Raw genomic sequence first — 19,424 nt, 5'->3', positions numbered from 1 at the left:
TTTGACGAATAAATACGCACTGCACCTGCGCAATGGCCATGCTGGCTCCTTGCTATGGTGAAAGGCAAGGCGTTGCTGCCGTGACAGGCGGCACAGATTCACCTGCATGGGTACCTTACTACCTGTGGTATTCTCTTGTTTTGAAGAAGCTAATTTGTATCTTGCCATCCTTATCTGCGTTCTATTTACTGTGCCTTGGCTACCTGAATGCGACCGGCGAGGGCATGTCAGACTTCAGAGAATAGCTATCATCTGTGTGCACGGTCTGCTAGAGATCTGAATGCTATTTGCCGATTAGACTTTGACAAGAAACTCGGCTCATCATGTGAAGTTTATCACCGTTGCACAAGTGGGTGACATGACTGCGTGCTGCTGTCTGGTGAAAGACATGACGTAGGGAGCACCTGGGCAGCAGGAAGTGACTGAGAATTATTCAATAACTGAATTTTGTCTTCTTAGAGGTGAATGGAGTGTTGGTATGTGATGAATGAGGGGAATTCCAGCCGTTGTTCTCATCGGCAGGTGCCAGTCTCTCCTTCTGCCGGATCACGGGACGACATGTCCAACGGGTTGAGGGCCTGAGGCCGTATCAGCCCTCTCATAATGAAATGTATCGTGGTCCGACGAATTTTATCAACAACAGAAGATTTGACAGTATCGTGGGCATTCCTGCTAGAGTGTGCTTCCCCGATGACGGTTGCTCAGACCTCACGTTGCAAACTTGGCTGGGTCACTGAACACTGAGAACGGCACATTCGGCTATATGGGATTGAGTACCATATTTGAGGTGGAGGTATGTCCATAGCTTCTATCAATTTCCCGGCTCAGGATGGGCTAAGGTTTCCTCTGTCATCTCTGACAATATCAAACAGTACCATCCTCGACGGGAACAAACCGAACCATCAACTTCCTACCCTTTGGCAACGCAATAAACTCCAAGTGCTGTTCGATATCCTCATCATCCACAACCTCGGGCGAGTAGTTAGCATATACCATCGCTATAACCAGCTTGATCTCCAGAAATGCAAAATTGCTCCCCAGACACATCCTTCCTCCGGTTCCGAACGGATAGAACAAGCGCCGCATATCGTGGATTTTGTCATCCTTCGCATCCATCCAACGCATAGGAATCCACTCCTCCGGAGACGGAAAGACCTCTTCAATTCGGTGCAGCGAGTATGCAGAGGAACCGACCTGCACTCCACCGGGGATATAATACCCATGTATCCATGCTCCCTCTGGTGGAGTCACCCGAGGTAACGGTGCCGGAGCCGGTGCGTGTCGTCGGAGAGTCTCCCGGACGATGGCATCTAGCAACGGAAGTGCATCGATGTCTGCTAGCGGAGGTAGTTCACTTTCCATCCCCCTAGTATGCCTTAACGACCCAGACAATGTAGCAAGCTCCTCTCTCAATTTTGTCTGCAACTCCGGCCTCTTCGACAACTCCCACATGATATACGTGATGGTAATACCAGTCGTCTCATGCCCCGCCACCAAATGATCCAATATCTCCGATGCAACAGCTAACTTCACATTTATACCCTCGCCAGATACCTTTTTCTTTTTCTCCAATCCCTCCCGAAGCCGATCATAAACCACAGCCTGCGTCACCGGCCCTCCACTCTCCTTCGAAAGACCAACCCCCTCACACAACCCCAAACACCACCTCTCCACGAAACCCATAAACCTATCTTCCCTACTCATGCTCTTGAAAGCCTCATACTGTCCCAACCACACTCCCCAAGAAGGCAAATCCTCCAAAAACCTCGTCCCACCCTGCGTTCCAAACACAAACCCAGAGGTGAAATCCATCCCCACAGCCTGAAGAACAGGCAACACATTGACGACCTCACCTTTCGCAACAACCCTCCTTAAAAAATCCCTCAGCCTCCCAGCCACCATCTCCTTTCCCAGAACCCTAATATCCCCCGACCTAAGCAGATAACTCTTGGCATAAACCCCACTGAGCAACCTCTTCTGTTCCCCGTGGGATTTATTCTCCAGCATACCGACCATATTCGGCGTATGGAAGTTCACAAACGTCTCAGCATAGAACGCATGTTTTTCGAACGCGCCTTGCGTATAGATCGCCCGCAGGCCTTCAAGCGAGTTGATGCTGAGTTCTGTGGGCGAAAGGCGGATTATGGGCCCGCGGGCGCGATGGGCGGTGTAGATGGCTTTCACTTCTGTGGTGCGGTTGCGGTGGTGGGTTATCCATTGGGTGGTATATGGTGAGAGGGGATGGGCGTTGGGAATGCGAGAGAGGGGGTCGGTGAAGTATTTGTGGATGAGGTAGATAATGGGGAGGATGGGGATGAGGAGAACAGAGAGCATCGTTATTGTAGTTGTGAGAGGGGAGGGATGTGTTTAAGAGGGGGATGAATACGAGGGAGACGCTGTTTAAGTATGACGGTGGATGCATGGATGCATGCTAAACCGGACTAATAATTTAGGGTTCGCGGGAGGCATTTGTGCATCCGTAGTGCAGGCAACCAGGTTGCTAGATTAGATACTGTTTAATTCGGTAGGCAATCTAGCTACTACTCAACAAGCACTCGCTAACTTTACACATAGTGTGTTTTTATCAGACTCGAACAGGAGGATATAAACACCCCAGTTCTTGATACAACAAGCCACAAATCTTTGAATTGTATACACCTCACTCCTCATCAATATCAACATCAGTCCCCATCGCTACCTCCCTAGTAACCTCCAAATCCGCCTGCAACGCGGCAATCTTCTCCTCCAACACCCTCACACAATCCTTACCCAACGGCATCCTCAAAAACCCATATCCAGCATACCCATTATCAACAGCTACAACCAGAGCCCTAGCCGCCTTCTCAGGATCGCCCTTAATCCACTTCGTCGTCGAGTTCATATCCTTCGATAACGCCATCATCTCCTCAACCGGCGTATACTTGTACACACTACTGTATCCCTTCTCCAATCCAGGTCCACTAGGAAAGACCTGTCGACCCGGGAAGGGCGTGCGGAATGCACCGGGTTCGACTATCAGAACCTTGATGTCAAAGGGTTTCACTTCCTGGGAGAGCGATTCGTAGATCGCTTCGATGGCGAATTTGCTGGCGGCGTAGGTGGAGCGGGCGGGTCGGGCGATGATACTTTAATTTTTGGATCAGTGTTGTTAATTGGGTATGGTTTCATCGAACAAGTAAACTTGACATACCCAGCTCCACTACTAATGAGAATAATATGTCCTGACCCCTTCTCACGCATAATAGGTATACAAGCCCTCGCGGCCCGGAGGGGGCCGTAGAAGTTGACTTCCATTTGGGCGCGGACTTCTTCTTCACTAAAGAATGAATCAGCTAGTTCCATAGACACATCATTGTAAAGTACAGCATATGTCAGGAAAGGTTGTTAAAGCAAGAGCGTACCTTGTGTCCTCCACCGCCCCAATAAACGCATACCCCGCACTATTCACCAACACATCCACATTATACTCCACAGCTACCACCGAAAACCGCTCATACGCATCATGCTGAGCAGGATCCAGGCATACCCAGATTCCTCCATTGGGAGCGAACTCAGGATAAGAAGTCTCGGCCTTTTCAATGTCGCGCGTCGTGCCAATGACCCTGTGATTGGCGATAAGGGCCTCGGCGGCAATGGCCTTTCCTAGGCCTGAAGAGGCTCCGGTGATGAGCCATGTTTGGTAAGGTTCTGTTCGCATTGTGTATAGTTATTTTGTATGGGAGCGATATATAATGAAAACCTACGAAGCTCTGAGAAGGTACATGCCTTATAAGGTGACAAATAGCTGCACGGAGACACCGGAGTTAAGCGCTTAAGTCCCCGTGTTCGGCATATTCCAAATTCCAAGGATCTATGTAGGCTAGCCGGGATCGCCAATTATAATGACTGAAGTATTTTATGGTGCTTATGGGCGCCTGTCATCATCTAGTATCATCGATATCTCCGAGAGGGGGTAATCTGCACTCAACACAGCATCTCCCCAATTATATCTCTGCAGCACCAACCCTATAAATCTCATTATACCCGCCCAACGCCACCTCCTTAAGTGTCTTCCCATCCCTCCCCGCAAACCTGCCCGGATCCAACCCCTCCTTGATCTCCCTATCCACCTCCTTCCCTTCCAACAAATCACGCAAAAACCTCGCAGCCCCCGCCGCATGCGTAACCCACACCGCAGCAGCCAGATACACACCATCTAACCCAGGAATCTCACCCACCAGGGGCAGATTATCTGGCGTCATGGAGAAAATTCCATTAAATGTCTCTCTAGGAGTGAGGCCAGTTTCGGGCGGGATGAATCCCAGTGCATGTTTCAATGTAGCATCAAACCGAGGAATCCACTCGCCGATGGCGGTATCCTTTGGTTCCTGCGCGACAGGGGCATGGTTGTATGAACCGAGGCCGTAGAAGGAGCCGTGGTCGCGCGCGTAGACGTGGTGGTCGGGCCAGCGGATCCATGGTGATGGTACCTTCTTCTGGTCGTGGTGAGGTCCGTACATGTATGGATGAGCGACAGGGACGATAGGGATAGGGGTAGCAATGTCCGGAAGAAGTTCCGGTGCCCAGATACCCGTAGCGAGGATGACGGTTTTCGCGGGTATGAATCCAGCTGTACCTGTGTTCACACCGTCCACGCGACCATTGCTATCTTTATGGATACCAGTGACATCTGCTTCGATACAATTAACGCCCCTAGAGCGCGCTTCATCTTGATAGAATCTCGTAATACGCGTAGCATTGGCTGCTCCATCGCTAGCAAAGTACAACGCACTGGTTACATCCTCTTTCTTGATCAGCGCTGGGGCCATGCGAGATGCTTCCTCCGGGGAGATGAGGTCCGCAGGGAGGCCTGCTGCTCTGGCCGAATCATATCGACGCTGGAGACGCTCTGTGCCTGTCTGGCTCGTAGCCAGCTCAATCCCGCCGATGGTGTCGAAGCCGCCTGGGATCTTGGTGTACTCCTGCACGGTATCTCTGGCGAGGCGGGTGAGGATGGCGCTGTCGTTGTATTGGCCGACGAAGCCGGGAGCGTGGCCGGTTGAGCCGTTGAGGGGAGTTAGGGAGCGGTCAAGAAGGATGATTTTCTTGGTTTTGTTGTTGTGGGAGAGGTAGTATGCTAGGGCTGAGCCGACGATGCCGGCGCCGATGATGGCGATGTCGGCGGGGTCTTGGGTGGATTGCATGGTGGTGGTAGTAGCTGCGATGTTTTGTGGGTGGCTTGCAGGTAAGTAGTTGGGATTCGTTGATATATAATAGTCAAGGCATGGCGAAAGCCAAGATCATGGCCGCGTGTGCTTTGCGGGTTCATGTTGAGTCACCTCGTATACTAGTACTATTTAGCAAGTCTTGGGAGCTATATATAGTGTCGGGTTGAGACAAATCTATCCACATCCGTCGGAACGTTGACGGGTGGACGGAATGATGTCATAACCTACTTTAATAGTAGACCCGCTTAAATATGGTCAATGGAGGTTGAAAGTGGGTGAGATGTATTATCAAACGTCAATAGTATTAGTTTAACATAAGTCATGCATTAAGTATACATTGTATCCATCACCATAAATCATACACCATGATCACTACGCCTCAATCTTTCCGGGTTCACCCGCGTTGCGTCCCAGATACGCCGACTCCTCGATGTTGTTCAACTCGTCTTCCTCCTTATCCAACTTCAAGTTGCAGAGGAAGAAGAGATTACCACCGACGAAAGCCAGCACGGCGACGAACCCGTAGTTCCAGATCAGGAGGGGATCGGTCGACAGAGCGGTAAGACCTTGTTGAATGGCAGATGAGATGGCGTTCATGAAGAGGTAGAGCGATTGAACTAGACACTGTCAGTAGCTTATCCCTGACATATGAAGGAACAAGAACTTACCCAAACTCTTCATGTTCTTCGGTGCCTTAGTATACGCATACTCGTAACCAGTAATCGAGGCGAAAATTTCCGAAAAGGCAATCAGCACGTAAGGCACTGCCTGCACCCACACGTTGATGGGAGCGGCTTCGTCGCAGGTGCTGGGGTGGTCGCCACATGGGCTCAACTTGTAAATGTAGTATTGAGTGACGGCAGCGGCAATCATAGATGCGGAGGCCAGCAGGTATCCAACATAGATACGCTTGATCGGGGTGAAGTGGAAGCCCATCTTGCGGAGACCCGGGTAGAAGAACTGATCCATGATCGGGATGAAGATAATGAGGGCAAGGGGGTCCAGGTTGTTGATGATATCGTTAGGCACGCCGTGCAGCTGCATGGTGGCCGCCTGAGATGTCAGGTTGTTGGTCATTTGTCCGTAGGCCAGCCCTGCGGGGATCAGTTAGAAAGACCATATGGCTTCAGGTCGAGATGGGGACACTAACAGTAAAGAGGGTACCAGGCAAAGACAGCACAGGCCTTGACGGCACGACGCACTTCTTCGACCCAATTGTCATCAAACGTCATCCAACTGGGCTTGTTGGCAAGGCGACTGGGCTTGACGCTGTCCCAGAATTCCGTCGATTGGCAGCGGTGGTAGCTGATCCGTCAGCAAAGTCCCAGTAGTATCTGGGAATGACTTACAAAGTGACAGGGTTCCAGGACCATTGGCCTCGGAGAGCCAGGCTCCAAAGCTGGAAGGCTTTGGTCACAACCGATCCAGTGGGGGGCGTCACAGTGTACCGCTTGCGGCAAAAGAAAAGAACAATTGGACAGATACCGAACATGATGGTGGGCAAGAGGAACGCCAGCCAGTATCCCACGTACTTCTCCGCGTACACCATGGCCACGGATCCGATAAGGGAGCCGACGTTGATCATGAAGTAGAAGTATAGGAAAATGCGAGTGATGGTCTGTGCGGGATCGACGATAACACGCTCTCCAGTCTTGGGAATAGTCTTAATGAAAAGTTTGGTCTCCTTGTACTGTTCGGCAATCAGGGGCGAGATGTTGGATCTGTGACAGTTAGGCTTGATTCCTCAATGAGGAGTGACGGCACCTACTTGAATCCACCCACACCAATACCGAAGATCACCAGACCAACAGCGAAGCAAGCCAATGCACCGTTCGCATGTACAATAACCGGGGGAATAGAGGAGATGATGATGATAATGTGACCAAGCATAGCAAAACCGATGGAGACTTGGATGGTTCGCATACGACCCCAGTATTCATCGGCGATCCAGGCACCCAAGATGGGCATGACGTAGCACCAGAAGGTGTTGACTGAGAGTCAGTTAGCATAGCTTCCATATTCGCGATGTTAGAAGAGGCTTACAGGTAGTCAGTGCAGTGGAGGTCCGTTCACCCTGGCCCAGAGCACCCGACTGTCCACTGTACCCGGCACCCGTGGTGGAGCCGGCGGGGAGAGGCTGCTGGATAAAGTTGACATCTAATCAGGGTTAGTCACAGCTTTCAACAACCTCCTGCTACACATACAAACTGCAGTTGTTCCATAGTATGAGAAGCGCTCGCACAGCTCGACAAACGCGACCGTGTAAGCTGTCCAGCTGACCGTGTCAGAGACTCGACGCAGAGTCCGCTCCTCTTCCTCGGTGGGATACTCGCGCCCATCATCGTGGACATTGTGGATAGATGGTACGGCCGACACCACCGCGGTTTCTTTCTCGTTGATAGGGAGATGAGACTCCTTCTTCTCTTCGACTGCCTGGATCTCCTTTTGGGGAACATGGGCCTGTGCGACATAGACCAGATCGTCTGCGCCAACGGGATCACTCATCTTGGCGAACACGGGCCCTGGCAGGGTCTGACTGGAGGGATAGAGAATGGATGGGAAAGACGATCGCACAAGAAAAAATGGGAACAGCCTGGGGAGCAAGGGACTAATAAAGGCATGGGAGGCGAGAAGCAGCCGAGAGACAAGCGACCTAGTGAACCGGTTGGGTGTTGCATTTGGGTAAGCTGCGACAGGCTCGCTTCGGGGCCACTATCAGTGCGCGGAGACTACTCCAGATGTCTCGAAGCTGGCTAGTGCCAAGGCCTAATTCCCACCGGTGCAGCGTCGGAGATCGGGACCCAATGTGGATGGTAGCCACTATCTACTTTGCATTACAGCCAGTATCACGCGATGGGTTGGTGCACTTCGTCGCCGCTGTCTATGCGGCCAGGCAGTGGGGAGGCTTATCCAAGGAGGTTCTAGCGTCCATCTAGAACACACACAGCTGGCACCCGGACCTGCTCTGTTCCATGTTTCTGTGGCAAACATGGCCGTTGCAGCCCGAGTGGCATGTGGTCTGGAGTGGATAAGAAACTGGGGGAAGCCGTGTGGGCAAATGAGGTTACGTCCATACGGGAGAGTTATCTGAAATACGCGCGATCATTTGTCCAAGTCCCTGCATGGTGGCGGACGAGCAGGATTAGCTTCCACTAAAGATCGTGGATTCATCGCGGTGGGAAGCGACGCTGCTATCGGACTATCTGAGAGCGGATTGAATAGGAACGGGACCACTAGTCAGGTCTGATGGCACTGGCTAAACTAGTCTATCTAGCTTTCTCGCCAACGCGGCAAGTGAAGTGGCTAATGCAGCCGGATGGATGTCCAACCGTGGGATCTTCCACAATCCCCGCACTCCCACGCGTCTCTCATGGAGAGGCACAGGGGTGGCAGATGGACATGGTGAATAGGGGGCATCTGTTCTATCTCAGCTCTCAACTACGCACAAGGCTTTGGAAAAAAGCAAGCATGCTGGCTGAAAAGGCGTGAGACTCGGAGTCACCGAGAGAGCTGGGGATAAGGCTGGCTCGGGGGGACTGTAACAGGAAGGATGGAGAAAAAAAGCAAGTTCAGGGACCGAGTTGGCCAATGGATGAGGTCCAGTGAGGGCCAAGCATTGCGTGCTCTGACTGGTCCGGATGATGTCTCAGAAGATAAACTAACCTGAACCATGGAAAGTACGACTGGTATATTATTGATGAAGGAAGCGGAAATAAAATGAGATACCGGGAGTCAAAAGATATGAAACTGATAGAGGCAAGCCGGAGATGACACCACCGCCAGCACTGATAACGGCATCAGCCGCAACCAATCATATTTGAGAATTAAAAAAATGCCAAGACTATGCGGATCTTGGCAGTGGAGCTTCGACGAAGCCAAGTGGGTGGAGGCCGAAAAGAATTATCCGGATAGACTCTCGCTGCTATCAGCTCGATTCCGTCCCTTGGAGGGTATCTTCGCCTGCTGCTACTTCTGCTGCGCTCACCTTGATGCAGTAGTGTCCAAACGAGACGCCTGAGTTATCCACCGGCATCTCACTCCGTAGCTAACCGGAATAATCAGGCTGGACTGATAGCTGCACCAATGGTCTGATGGTTCGAGCAGCTGCTGTAGACGGTTCGGGGATGCTTCCAGGATGGGCACGTCCCTCGTGGCCTCTCAAACCTTTACGTACTGGAATCCTATCAAGCATTCATGTACGCCTGACTTAGTCTCAGTTTGGATTAGTCTCCCCTCCAGATCCCGCTGTTGTGTTCTCGTCACGTGTGTATGGCCTGGGGCAGAAATTGGCTCACGTGTACCGCCATCCTCTATAGCATTATCAAGGTTACCATCACCATGTTTCTTCAGATTTTTGACGCCTGCGTCTGGCACACGACACTAGGTCCGGCTGCTACGGGCAGTTCAACCTTACTTATATGTGGGGTTGGCTCGACCTTTCGCATTCTGCAGGGAAAAGCACGCCTTACTCCGGGGTTCTGATTCCTGCGGAAAAACGATTAAGCTTCATATTGTTGACTCTCAAGCCATCCTAATGACGGTCTAGCATTCGGAAGTATTCCGACTGCCGACACACATTAGTTGCCGATATCTCACCTCTGAAGTCCATGCTTCAGTCCCAGCAGTGGACAAGCGCTAGTCAACTAGCTTGGACGCATTACGCGTGTTTTCCCCAGCAAGCGCCTGCCCTAGGGCCTAAGATTTGGTCATAGAGACAACGGATACACTTGGAGAGTGTCTGGTCACTTCATATTCCCCCAAGTACCATCATGTATCAGCCTTACAGACTCCAGATATATTTTCTGGACGGCTCTTGGATGCCATGCCGCTATGCTGATCTTCCGACCAATAAGCGGCGGGGAACGCCCCCGCGAGGATGAGGCTGACTCCATCGCTTCATCCCACGGAGACCTCTTCCTCCGCTGATGCTAACTAATGTACATAAGCATGGAGAAGTCTCCTGCAGCCATCTACTTGGAATTGGACGATGACCGTATTGACCAGCTTATGCGGGCCGCCCACCGAGGCTTGCTTCCCGAAGTTCAATCCCTCCTCTATGGCGTTTCCCCCAACGTCCAAGACCAGACCGGTCGGACGGCCTTCTCTTGGGCCGCATCCTGTGATCTCTCACAGGTCCAGTCCCTAGAACAGCGGGAGCGTTGCGATATTCTGTTGCAGTATCTCCTGGACAGAGGTGCCAATCCCGATCTTGGTGACCACCATGGGGAAACACCTCTCCACTGGGCCGTGAAAGGTGGGGATCGCGAAATGGTAGACCTCCTTCTGAAGAAGGGAGTGTCCTCCGATATCGCAGACTCCCGTGGTCGTACGCCATTATCACGTGCAGCGGGACAAGGACACTGCACGATTGTGCTGTTATTGCTATCCACTGGCAGAGCGGATCCAGATAGCAAGGACAGTCGGGGTCGGACTCCGCTATCATGGGCTGCCGAAAGCTGGCACTTGGATACCGTGCGCGCATTGGTTGCGCACGGGGCTAGCGCCGATATCCACGACCACGAGGGGCAGATCCCACTCTGGTGGGTCATCAGTAACCATAATAAGAGACGAGAGTCAAACGGACAGCATTCAGAGGACTTTCAGCAGTGGCTCGCCGCTATCGGACCGACACATGGGGTGGAGCCCATGACCAAGGCCCGACGAACCTTTCTAGCCTGGGCGAGTGAACGCGGCGATACAGCGCTTGTACAGGAGCTATTAAAGACGACCTGGGCAGACCCTAACTCTATTGATCGTTACAGGAAGACTCCGCTGGTGTACGCGCTTGAATGGAGGCACTACGATATAGCGGACATGCTGATGTCTGGCTGCGGGGACGACGCGGATCGTAAGCACGATGTTGTGTCACTAAAGCTGATGGTCCAAGAGAGCCGAGCTCGATTGCTGAAACCATTCCTGGAGCGATACAAGCCAGACCTGAGTAACGAGGATGAATCGAGTCCGATTCCTCTGATGAGGTGGGCGCTGCAGCAGGCTGATCGCTCGACCGTCGCCGTTCTTCTAGAACACAAGGCTGGTGTGGATGGGCTGGAAAACGGCGATTGGTTTGGTCCCTGCAGCACGGCCGGAGCATCAGCGAATCTGTTGTTGGCTCACACCCGGACCGATGGTGCCTCTATCCCCGTGATGGATATGACTATCCCGGATGGTGATCGTGCCACGTTAACAGCATTGTTAAGTCATCGGAGGCAAATGATGGCACTTGACGATGGCTTCGATGGGCGCTACAGCCGCGGGCTAAAATCAAGCGTCGCTGTGGATATCATGGTCTTCCGGGATGGACGGCGTGCGGCGCGTTGGATCAACGAAGATACTTTGTACCAAGACATAAAGGCAATGCCGAAGACGGCGGACGAGACACATCTTCTGTTAGTTGGTCAAGCGAATAATGACTCTATGAAGACGTGATGCTGATGCAATTCAGACTCTTCCGGGAAAATCATTATTGGAACACATATTGCCAACTGACCGATACACCAAACGAGTTGCAGTTTTCTCTCGGGAATAAAAGTCCCTGTCGAACGTTCTCACTGTTTGTCCGCCTGGACATGAAGATCGGGACTTCCTTTACCGACGACCAGGACGACGACCGCAAGGTCCGAATTATCGAATGGGCCGTTTTGGAAGCGCCTCAGAAGACTATCCACTACTTCAGCAACCTGCCATATGGATGGATCCCTGAGAGTGACCTGGAGCTGGTGCAGCTGTTTATGAAAACATGGCGGGACGACTGGATTGCGTTTTGCCGGGAGGCTCGGGGGTACTTGGGACGGCTGGTATGTTCTTGAGAAGGTTTATGTTGGGCGACTGCTGATTATTACGCAGCGAACACATCAATTGACTGCCCGAGGCAAAGATGACCGCCTTATTGACTCCATCGCAGAAAGCATGCAGCAATGGACGCAAATTCAAGCATCGTTGGCCGAGCAGCTTAGCCAGGCAAGGTATTTTGTCACGCAGTACCAGCGGTTCAGCGAGACGCGCAAGTTTAGTGAAAAGATGCAGAGTATGATAGATGGGTTAGACAAAGAGATATCGGGGCAGATTGATAAGCTAGAGCAGACGGTGCGCGATTTGCTGCAGATTGTACGCTTCCCTTATGGCAGTTGATGAGCGCACGGCTAATATTGGTAGGAATTTGCGTGGGTGTCAATTAATGAGGCGCACCGGTCGACTAGTTTGGCGACGAGTATGAAACGGCTGAGTTGGATTACGGTATGTCTGCTTTCTTATTTCAACTATTTCGACTAACGGATGGGTAGTTCATTTTTCTTCCCATGACATTTGCGTCGGTGAGCATACCACACCCAACTGACAAGTCCAGTCTAACTGAGTAGAGTTTATTCGGTATGAACGTGGATATTCTCAGCGACAACCCTTCATGGCGCTGGTATCCTCTCATTGGAGGAGTTCTACTGCTGTTGACGGTGGCAGTATGGCTATCGAGCAAGTTTACGAATGTGCGTGTCTCCGACCCGGTCTGGAATATCACTTTACTAACCTTCACAGATTGAGCGATGGGTAGAGAATCAAGCGGAGCAGCTTATCAACGGCCGTCAGAAGAAAGAGACACTCGTGTGGTAATACCCATTTCAACAGGTTAAGATTCACACCAAACACACTAAGTAATACAATCTCCTCGACCACACTATACAATCATCCATCAATCAAGATTACTGTCTAAACAGTAAAATCACGAGCATGCACTCCCTGCCGAGTCAGAAGGGCAGTCAAAAGGGCGCGCACATCAGTCAGGATTTCAGAGGCGGTTGTCGGCACGGGAAGAGCGACAGATCCAGACGCAGCAGCAGCAGAGGGAGCAGCAGAGGGCGTAGCGATGACAGGGGCAGAGGCAGAGGGGGTAGCCGCGGCAGTAGACTCAGAGCTGGAGGTAGTCGCAGCCGAGGTCGTCGAAGCAGCGCTGGTAGAAGACGAAGCAACGGCCACATTTTGAGTAGGGGTAGCAGCGACAGCAGTGGTAGTCTCGACAGACGTAGTGGCAGCAGAAGTAGCGGACGAAGTAGCAGAGGTAGTAGCAGCAGCAGCAGCAGTAGTAGTCGAAGAACTCTCACTACCACTAGCACTAGCACTGCTACCATCCCCAATACTCTTCGTCAAATCGCCCTTCTCAATATAAACCCCACTCCAGAACCAATCCTCGGTCCCATCACCAGTCAAACTCAACACACCGACATGGAAATCCTCCCCATTGGAGCTCGCACTCGCGCTTACAGGACTCACCACCTCCGTCAAAGCATCCGATCCATTCGATGCCCAAAGCCCAACCTTTTGATTATCAAAATCGATATCATACGCAAAGTTGTACCACTTGCCAGTCTCCAGCTCCACAGAGTAATGCGTATCTCCTCCGGCATTCCACTTCAGCGTGTTATCCTGGTACTGCAGCTCCGTGAAATGGCTCTCGAAGAAGGCGATTTGGTGCTCGCTTGACGAGGACGGGGGGTTGGTGCTGCTGGCGCTCAGGGAGAAGTGGTAGTACAGGTGGCCGGATCCCAGGTCGGAGGCAGAGCTGGAGGGCGACATTTGGGGGATGAGTTCGGTGCGTTGCATGCTTTGGCCTTCCCAGAAAGAGGTGTTATCCTGTTTTATCCCCGGAGGGGGACGGGTTAGCTCACTGTTATAGTAGGGATCTGAGTGATGGGTTAAAGAATATGGGGAAGAGTACAAGTCTGGTACGCAGACCCTGGGCATCGCTCGCTGCTGGGTTCTTGTAGTCGCTGGATAGGGCTAGGTATTCCGAGGTTTCGCCGTCGCCGTGGATGTACCATTGCCAAGGGGCGATTTGGTTGCTCCATGACCCTATCTCTATTTAGTATATAGTACCATATAGGATATTAGGGTCCACGGTAGGGGCAATACATTCGTCAAAGTCAGCGACAGTATAGGACGAGTTGAAGATTCCGCTCCACAGTACTGATCCGGCCAGTGTGGAGGCGGGGAAGGCGAGGAAGGCGGCTCCTTTCATGGTGATACTTGCGTGGTATATATAATGAGTGACTGGTGAAAGTAGACGAAAGAATAGAATGGAAGTAAAGAATGGATGTGACCGGCACAATGAAGAAAAGAATGGTGGTTAGAGAGAGAATGGAATCATGGGCATTGACAGGTTTAAGTAGGGCTTGGATGCTGGATACAGGCTTGCGGGTAAACTGAAACAAGTATCCGCTGGCGGTTTCATCACCGCCGCTGTTAGATTAAGCTTGTTTCAAATTGATCGAACAGGGTCCATGACATGACCGACTTGAGACTGACAGCGGTAATCGATTGATTATCTTTAGTTTAAGGGTAGCAACTATGCAGACGCTAATTGGTTGTGCTCTGTCCATGCTTGTCTAGTCCACACACAGGTTATTATAAGTTAACGCCTTGCACATGTTTGCCCACTCCAGCATGTCCACTCGGTGCCTAATTGTATCCTGCTCACAACGCAAGAACCGCCTCCTTCAGCTTGGCGAAATTAGGCGTTCCCAGCCCTGTCGCCGGATCCCATCCCGTCGTGGCATTCCAGCTCGCCCACGGGATCACTCCAGCGCCTTCCACATCTCCTTGGCAGCCCACGGCCTCGCCACTGGTAATGTCGTTCAAGCTCTTATAGCCGCTGGAGTACAGCCATGGGTTCAAGAAGCCCAAAGATGTCTTGTTAGCCCGCAGACGGGCATCGTTCAGCAGCGCGACGACACCCGCAAACACAGGACTAGCGCCAGAAGTACCCGCCACAAGGCCGAGTTCACCATCGATATAAGTCAAGTAGCTGTTACACATTAGCAGATGCCCATACACTCCTCTGAAATTGATACATACTAAGGAGAGCCTGCAAACGCAGACACGTCAGGGAACGCGCGACCGCTGAAGTTGGTGTACTGCTCGTAGTACTTCTTCGTCGACGCCGAGATGTACTTGTCCAGGTAGGTCCCCACCTGGTCCGATTGGTATGACGGCTGCGAGAAGTAGTTGCTGAAGCCGCCAGAGCTGTCCACCCAGGCGACTTCGGGCACGTCTTGGGTGCCACCGACCGCAGTGATGTAGGGACATGTTCCCGGGAACATGGGGGTGAATTCGGTCTTGTCGGTGCCGTCGTTGGACATGCATGCGCCACCAACACCTGCATTTGTTAGTACGGGATTGATGCAATAGATATGGGGAGAGCGTACCGGAGTCACCGGAGGACTCGAGAATGGAGATACCGCGTGCGCCCATCAGGCCGATAAGATTGCATACACGGGTGGCGTAGGCAATGGGGACGGTCTAACCTGTTAGCAGACATTTTCTATGGAAGGTAGGGATGCTTACATCTTCGTCATCGCCGTACGAGTTGCTGATAACCAGCGGTAGCTCGTCGTTGGTCTTGGACAGCAGATACTCGTAGTACTGCAGGTAAGGCTCGTTCTCGTCGGTCGTGGTCTCGACGTCGGGAATGTACGGACTAACCCACCTGATTAGCGTTGATTATGATTCTCGTCTTCGGAACACTCACGGAGATCCACCAGTAATGTACTCCGTCACCGGCAAGGGATGAGAAATGCCAACGATATTCTGCACATCGAGGTCAGCTTCACCATCAGGGTCATTCTCCTGGTTGTTGATTCCCCCGTTGATGGTCTCAATAGTGAAGCTCTGCTCCGGAATGTCAAAGTACTGGGTGAACAGATCCAAGTCCGAGTACAAGGCCGACTCGTTCAGGAAACTGCCAAACCCAACACGACTTCCCGAAGATTTCTCGGGCGTGTAGTCAATGCTATACTGCTCCTTGAGACAATCCGGGGTGATGTACTCGCACACATCACTGCTCTTGCTGCTGCTCTCCTTGGTAGTCTGCGAAGAACGCACAGCCGCCGAGCGGGCAGCGTTAGATTTCCCAAAGAAAACAGTTGGCGAAATGAGGTCAATGGACCCAGCCAAATCATCCGGAACAGAGTACTTCGTCGTGCGCAGCTTCTGGGTAGATCCGCTCTTGTACACCGAGAAGGTGGTGTTGAGAAGCTGATTCGCTGTGCCCACAGTGGTCGCAAAGTTCAGCAGACCACCCTCCTTATGGATCTTGGTGACGCCGTTCTTCTTCAACCAAGAAACAACAGCAGCGTCATCAGCGAGAGGAAATTGCTCGTTGATGTCGTCCAGATCCAAGAACTGGCCGTACGTGTCCTTGCCAGGGGTGGACACAGCCAGGAGCTTCTCCTCCAGCTGGTCCAGGTTCTGACGCGCCAGAGCAACAGACAGAGAAATGGTTGAGCTGGTATCAGCAGCCTTAACGAGCTTCCAGTCACTGGGGACAGACTTGACGGTCTCCAGAACGACACTGCCGAGCACAGGGGCAGCAAGGGCGAAGCCTGCCGAGAGGCGGGAGAAGGCGACCATGGCTGAGGAGGAAAAAGCAAAAACGACCCTGGGTGGAGAGCAGGACAGACAATGAGGAGGGACAGCCTGTTTATTATAGATCGAGTAATTTGATCAAGCCATTCTGCAGTGGGTTTGGGCCGTCGGAGGGCGGGCGGGCTCCGGCGTGGTGGAACAGGTCACGGTGCATGATGCATCCCTTGCATGCAGGGACGCGGTGAAGCCATTCCCGCCAACCCTATTATTCCTCTGGAAGGTTGAAGCCGCCAGAAAGCTTATACTGGGACGAATTACAATACAATAACTGCATCTCAGTACGAGAATGAAGACCAGATACGTCTGAAAAGTTTGAGAGGATGCAGATGTTCCTGCAGCAAATGCAAGCTACAGCAGAGCTTAGCCGCGGCACCCGGCATTCGGAGGAGCGACGGAGTCCGTCTGGCAATAAATTAATCGGCAGAAAAAGCATTGCGGACACTATGGAGACACTAACGGCACAGATAGGCGTTCTGCAGCAATAGTGGCTTATCAAGACTATAATTGAGGGGAACCCGCTTGGATGATACCATCGATTGCCGAGATGGCCAGATTTCCCTCGTGAGGTGATGCGAACCGTGAGGGGAATGTAGTATTGTATGCAGCTGCCTGGATAACGCCATTGATTCCCTCTCACTCGGATATTAAAATTTAGTAATCGCAATCAAACTCAAATTAGAACAATGATCAAGTCTCTTAGCAATCACACAAGAATAATACCTTATCCCGCCGGACTTATTCCAATCATCACTTCCACTACTTCCGCTTCACTGTCTCCACCACCCACTCGATCCGCCCATCCTCCGCCACCTCCCCGAACATAAACGTCTCTGCGGCGCCCACTTTTCCATCTGGCATCGTCATGGTAGAGCTGTGTCTATCCGCAAATTGATTCCCGTCGCGCAGGAACTGCGTAATCTTGAGCGTCACACTTCCTGGTGGAAGAACTCCTCGCAGCCACTTAATGTGTGCAACAAAGGCGGGGAAGTCGCGCGTTGTCTCATCGTCACGTTGTGTGAAAGTAGGTGTGAAGAGCTTGGCCAGATCGGCTTCGGTAGTCTCAGGAGGGCCGCTGAAGAGGCTGGTTAGGGCCGATTCGAAGGTGGTGGCTTCGGAGGCAAATGTGGTGGAGGACATTGTGTGTGAGTCTTGCAGTATCCTATTTGGCGCTTGGGGCAATTCGCAATGTATAGATGTGTAAATAGTTGTAGAACTTGATGGTCATTGAGTTGTGTCTGGTCATGGCACCATAGCTGCACTGCATGACATATAAATACTGTGGCATGATGGGAGCCTAACATACATTCACTTAGGGCTTTCTCCAAATGAATTGTTGCCTAAGTTGACAACAAATAGTATTGCATTTAATAATAGCAGTAAGGCCAATATGCCTGTATACAAACCAAATGTCTTTGTTTGATTCGCCCTCGTTGACAGATCGTGTATGCTGACGTGAGCGCTAGTGCTACCTACTTTCCAAGACAGAACCACAGAAACATTTCTCTTGTCCATGTTTGGCCCAACTTCTAACATCACAGCTCTTTAGAATCGTATATCATGTAGACATGGTCACCTTTAAAGTCAGCTAGAAGGGACTGCGAACAGTGCTTACACGTGACGGGTGCGAAGAACATTTCGATCATCAGCATCACCAACAGCATATGCCGCCTGGTAGCGCTTAGTATCCAGCGCCACCCAGTCCATATACCCACGGATCCATTGCTTGCAACCATCCACAAGGCCACACAATTGTGGGCTTGCATCTTGCAAGATCTGGTATTCCAGCTTCTGAAATTTCTCCAGCTCTTCATATACACTCGCAGCTGTATGGTCAACACTCTCCTGCAAGGTGTAACCGTCAGCCGCTCGAATGTACACCATGTTCCAAAATTGACCCGGTTGGCGTGCCTCAACAATGAAACTGTGGATATCATTTGCCAAGCAGATAATTTTGTTCGTATAGCGACAAAGTTTCTGCACATCCGGTCGATAGAACTCTTCTGGATTGACGGGACCACAATTCGATGCATCTGCCAACGCTAGACAAGCGTCCGCGCCACTTGTATGGCGGCGGATGGATTCAAATTGGCTCGCCCCTACCGGCTTCTCCTGGAGATGATACAGAATGAGTAAGCCGGCAGTCGTGGCCCAAAGTCTTATTCCCTGAGCGAAACGCTGAAAATGTTCCGCTGATAACAGTTGACGTAATGACTGGCAAATGTCAAGCAACGCCAGTTCGCCATATACAGGCTCGGGCCTTGCACGGTTAAGATCAATCACGTCGATCATGGCGGTCAGGTTAGAGAGTGTGTTTGGCGTCACAATGTCCACCCTGTCGAGAAAGAGATCGTCCACGACAAAGTACCATACGAAGAATTTCGAGATGACTGACAGAAGCTCGGGTGCCGCCTTGGGATGGCACCGGGCTGCTAGCCAGGCGTAACGGCTGCGCTTCACTCGCTCGCGGTAGGCTACGTCGACCAACAAGCCCTTCTGATCGGCCCATTCAAGCATTCTGGCTTCGAGCTGGGGCACATCTGCTGCGATCTCTCCTGCCCATGGGATGTGCACTATAGGAACCTTAATAGTGCCAAGCTGAGCTTCCAGGGTGCGTCGATCCATGTCAAGTACAGAATGATATTTAACGTTCGGAGATATGTGTAATCTCGAATAGTCACTTATGATAATTTCCTGGTGTGACTTACCGAGAGGAGGATTACTTCCACACTATATACAGTAGTCCATGTATTTCTGACGCTTGGCCTATAGTTCTATTACTTCCCATTGACGGATTTCTTGAATAGA

The 19,424-nt window shown here is 51.7% G+C and overlaps 8 protein-coding genes across 8 annotated transcripts; all 8 read right to left on the bottom strand.

The window, feature by feature from the left end:
• Window positions 1-454: 454 nt before the first annotated feature.
• On the bottom strand, window positions 455-2,359 carry BO88DRAFT_398813 (cytochrome P450). The gene has a single exon (XM_025705338.1). It carries the CDS (start codon window positions 2,332-2,334, stop codon window positions 865-867), a length of 1,470 nt encoding a protein of 489 aa, XP_025557447.1. The 5' UTR covers window positions 2,335-2,359; the 3' UTR covers window positions 455-864.
• A 300-nt stretch (window positions 2,360-2,659) lies between these two features.
• On the bottom strand, window positions 2,660-3,697 carry BO88DRAFT_458829 (SDR family oxidoreductase; the record flags this gene model as incomplete). The annotated part of the gene is made up of 3 exons (XM_025711071.1): window positions 2,660-3,125; window positions 3,191-3,316; window positions 3,402-3,697. The coding sequence occupies 3 exons, from the start codon at window positions 3,695-3,697 to the stop codon at window positions 2,660-2,662; spliced, it is 888 nt and encodes a 295-aa protein (XP_025557446.1).
• A 143-nt stretch (window positions 3,698-3,840) lies between these two features.
• On the bottom strand, window positions 3,841-5,314 carry BO88DRAFT_198655 (NAD(P)/FAD-dependent oxidoreductase). Its single transcript, XM_025701849.1, has one exon. The coding sequence runs from the start codon at window positions 5,181-5,183 to the stop codon at window positions 3,984-3,986; it is 1,200 nt and encodes a 399-aa protein (XP_025557445.1). The 5' UTR covers window positions 5,184-5,314; the 3' UTR covers window positions 3,841-3,983.
• Window positions 5,315-5,579: 265 nt separating this feature from the next.
• Window positions 5,580-7,712, bottom strand: BO88DRAFT_476106 (putative MFS peptide transporter; the record flags this gene model as incomplete). Its single annotated transcript, XM_025711916.1, has 7 exons — window positions 5,580-5,824; window positions 5,876-6,301; window positions 6,358-6,512; window positions 6,557-6,928; window positions 6,976-7,198; window positions 7,251-7,364; window positions 7,412-7,712. 7 exons carry the CDS (start codon window positions 7,710-7,712, stop codon window positions 5,580-5,582), a joined length of 1,836 nt encoding a protein of 611 aa, XP_025557444.1.
• A 5,196-nt stretch (window positions 7,713-12,908) lies between these two features.
• Window positions 12,909-14,214, bottom strand: BO88DRAFT_476092 (glycoside hydrolase family 131 protein; the record flags this gene model as incomplete). The annotated part of the gene is made up of 3 exons (XM_025711915.1): window positions 12,909-13,829; window positions 13,915-14,048; window positions 14,109-14,214. 3 exons carry the CDS (start codon window positions 14,212-14,214, stop codon window positions 12,909-12,911), a joined length of 1,161 nt encoding a protein of 386 aa, XP_025557443.1.
• Window positions 14,215-14,581: 367 nt separating this feature from the next.
• On the bottom strand, window positions 14,582-16,770 carry BO88DRAFT_439289 (S53 family peptidase). Its single transcript, XM_025709710.1, has 5 exons — window positions 15,724-16,770; window positions 15,540-15,672; window positions 15,401-15,494; window positions 15,051-15,351; window positions 14,582-15,000 (listed from the first exon to the last, which is right to left on the bottom strand). Exons 1-5 carry the CDS (start codon window positions 16,602-16,604, stop codon window positions 14,670-14,672), a joined length of 1,740 nt encoding a protein of 579 aa, XP_025557442.1. The 5' UTR covers window positions 16,605-16,770; the 3' UTR covers window positions 14,582-14,669.
• A 599-nt stretch (window positions 16,771-17,369) lies between these two features.
• BO88DRAFT_409058 (uncharacterized protein) lies at window positions 17,370-17,843 on the bottom strand. Its single transcript, XM_025707861.1, has one exon. The coding sequence runs from the start codon at window positions 17,754-17,756 to the stop codon at window positions 17,376-17,378; it is 381 nt and encodes a 126-aa protein (XP_025557441.1). The 5' UTR covers window positions 17,757-17,843; the 3' UTR covers window positions 17,370-17,375.
• Window positions 17,844-18,227: 384 nt separating this feature from the next.
• Window positions 18,228-19,241, bottom strand: BO88DRAFT_420179 (terpene synthase metal-binding domain-containing protein; the record flags this gene model as incomplete). Its single annotated transcript, XM_025708430.1, has 1 exon — window positions 18,228-19,241. One exon carries the CDS (start codon window positions 19,239-19,241, stop codon window positions 18,228-18,230), a length of 1,014 nt encoding a protein of 337 aa, XP_025557440.1.
• Window positions 19,242-19,424: the final 183 nt, after the last annotated feature.

This window comes from Aspergillus vadensis (assembly GCF_003184925.1).
Source record: "Aspergillus vadensis CBS 113365 unplaced genomic scaffold BO88scaffold_38, whole genome shotgun sequence".
NCBI lineage: Eukaryota > Fungi > Ascomycota > Eurotiomycetes > Eurotiales > Aspergillaceae > Aspergillus > Aspergillus vadensis.
Note: the sequence above shows the minus strand (reverse complement) of the source record. Positions and strands in the feature narration are given on the sequence as shown.

Excerpts from the sequence above, each read along its gene's own strand:
- BO88DRAFT_198655 (XM_025701849.1), bottom strand. The coding sequence starts at position 5,183 with ATGCAATCCACCCAAGACCCCGCCGACATCGCCATCATCGGCGCCGGC.
- BO88DRAFT_439289 (XM_025709710.1), bottom strand. The coding sequence starts at position 16,604 with ATGGTCGCCTTCTCCCGCCTCTCGGCAGGCTTCGCCCTTGCTGCCCCT. Across the intron at positions 15,673-15,723 it reads TACATTACTGGTGGATCTCC|TCCGTACATTCCCGACGTCG; the intron begins GTGAGTGTTCCG and ends CAGGTGGGTTAG. Across the intron at positions 15,001-15,050 it reads GCGTTTGCAGGCTCTCCTTA|CTACTTGACTTATATCGATG; the intron begins GTATGTATCAAT and ends AATGTGTAACAG.
- BO88DRAFT_409058 (XM_025707861.1), bottom strand. The coding sequence starts at position 17,756 with ATGTCCTCCACCACATTTGCCTCCGAAGCCACCACCTTCGAATCGGCC.
- BO88DRAFT_398813 (XM_025705338.1), bottom strand. The coding sequence starts at position 2,334 with ATGCTCTCTGTTCTCCTCATCCCCATCCTCCCCATTATCTACCTCATC.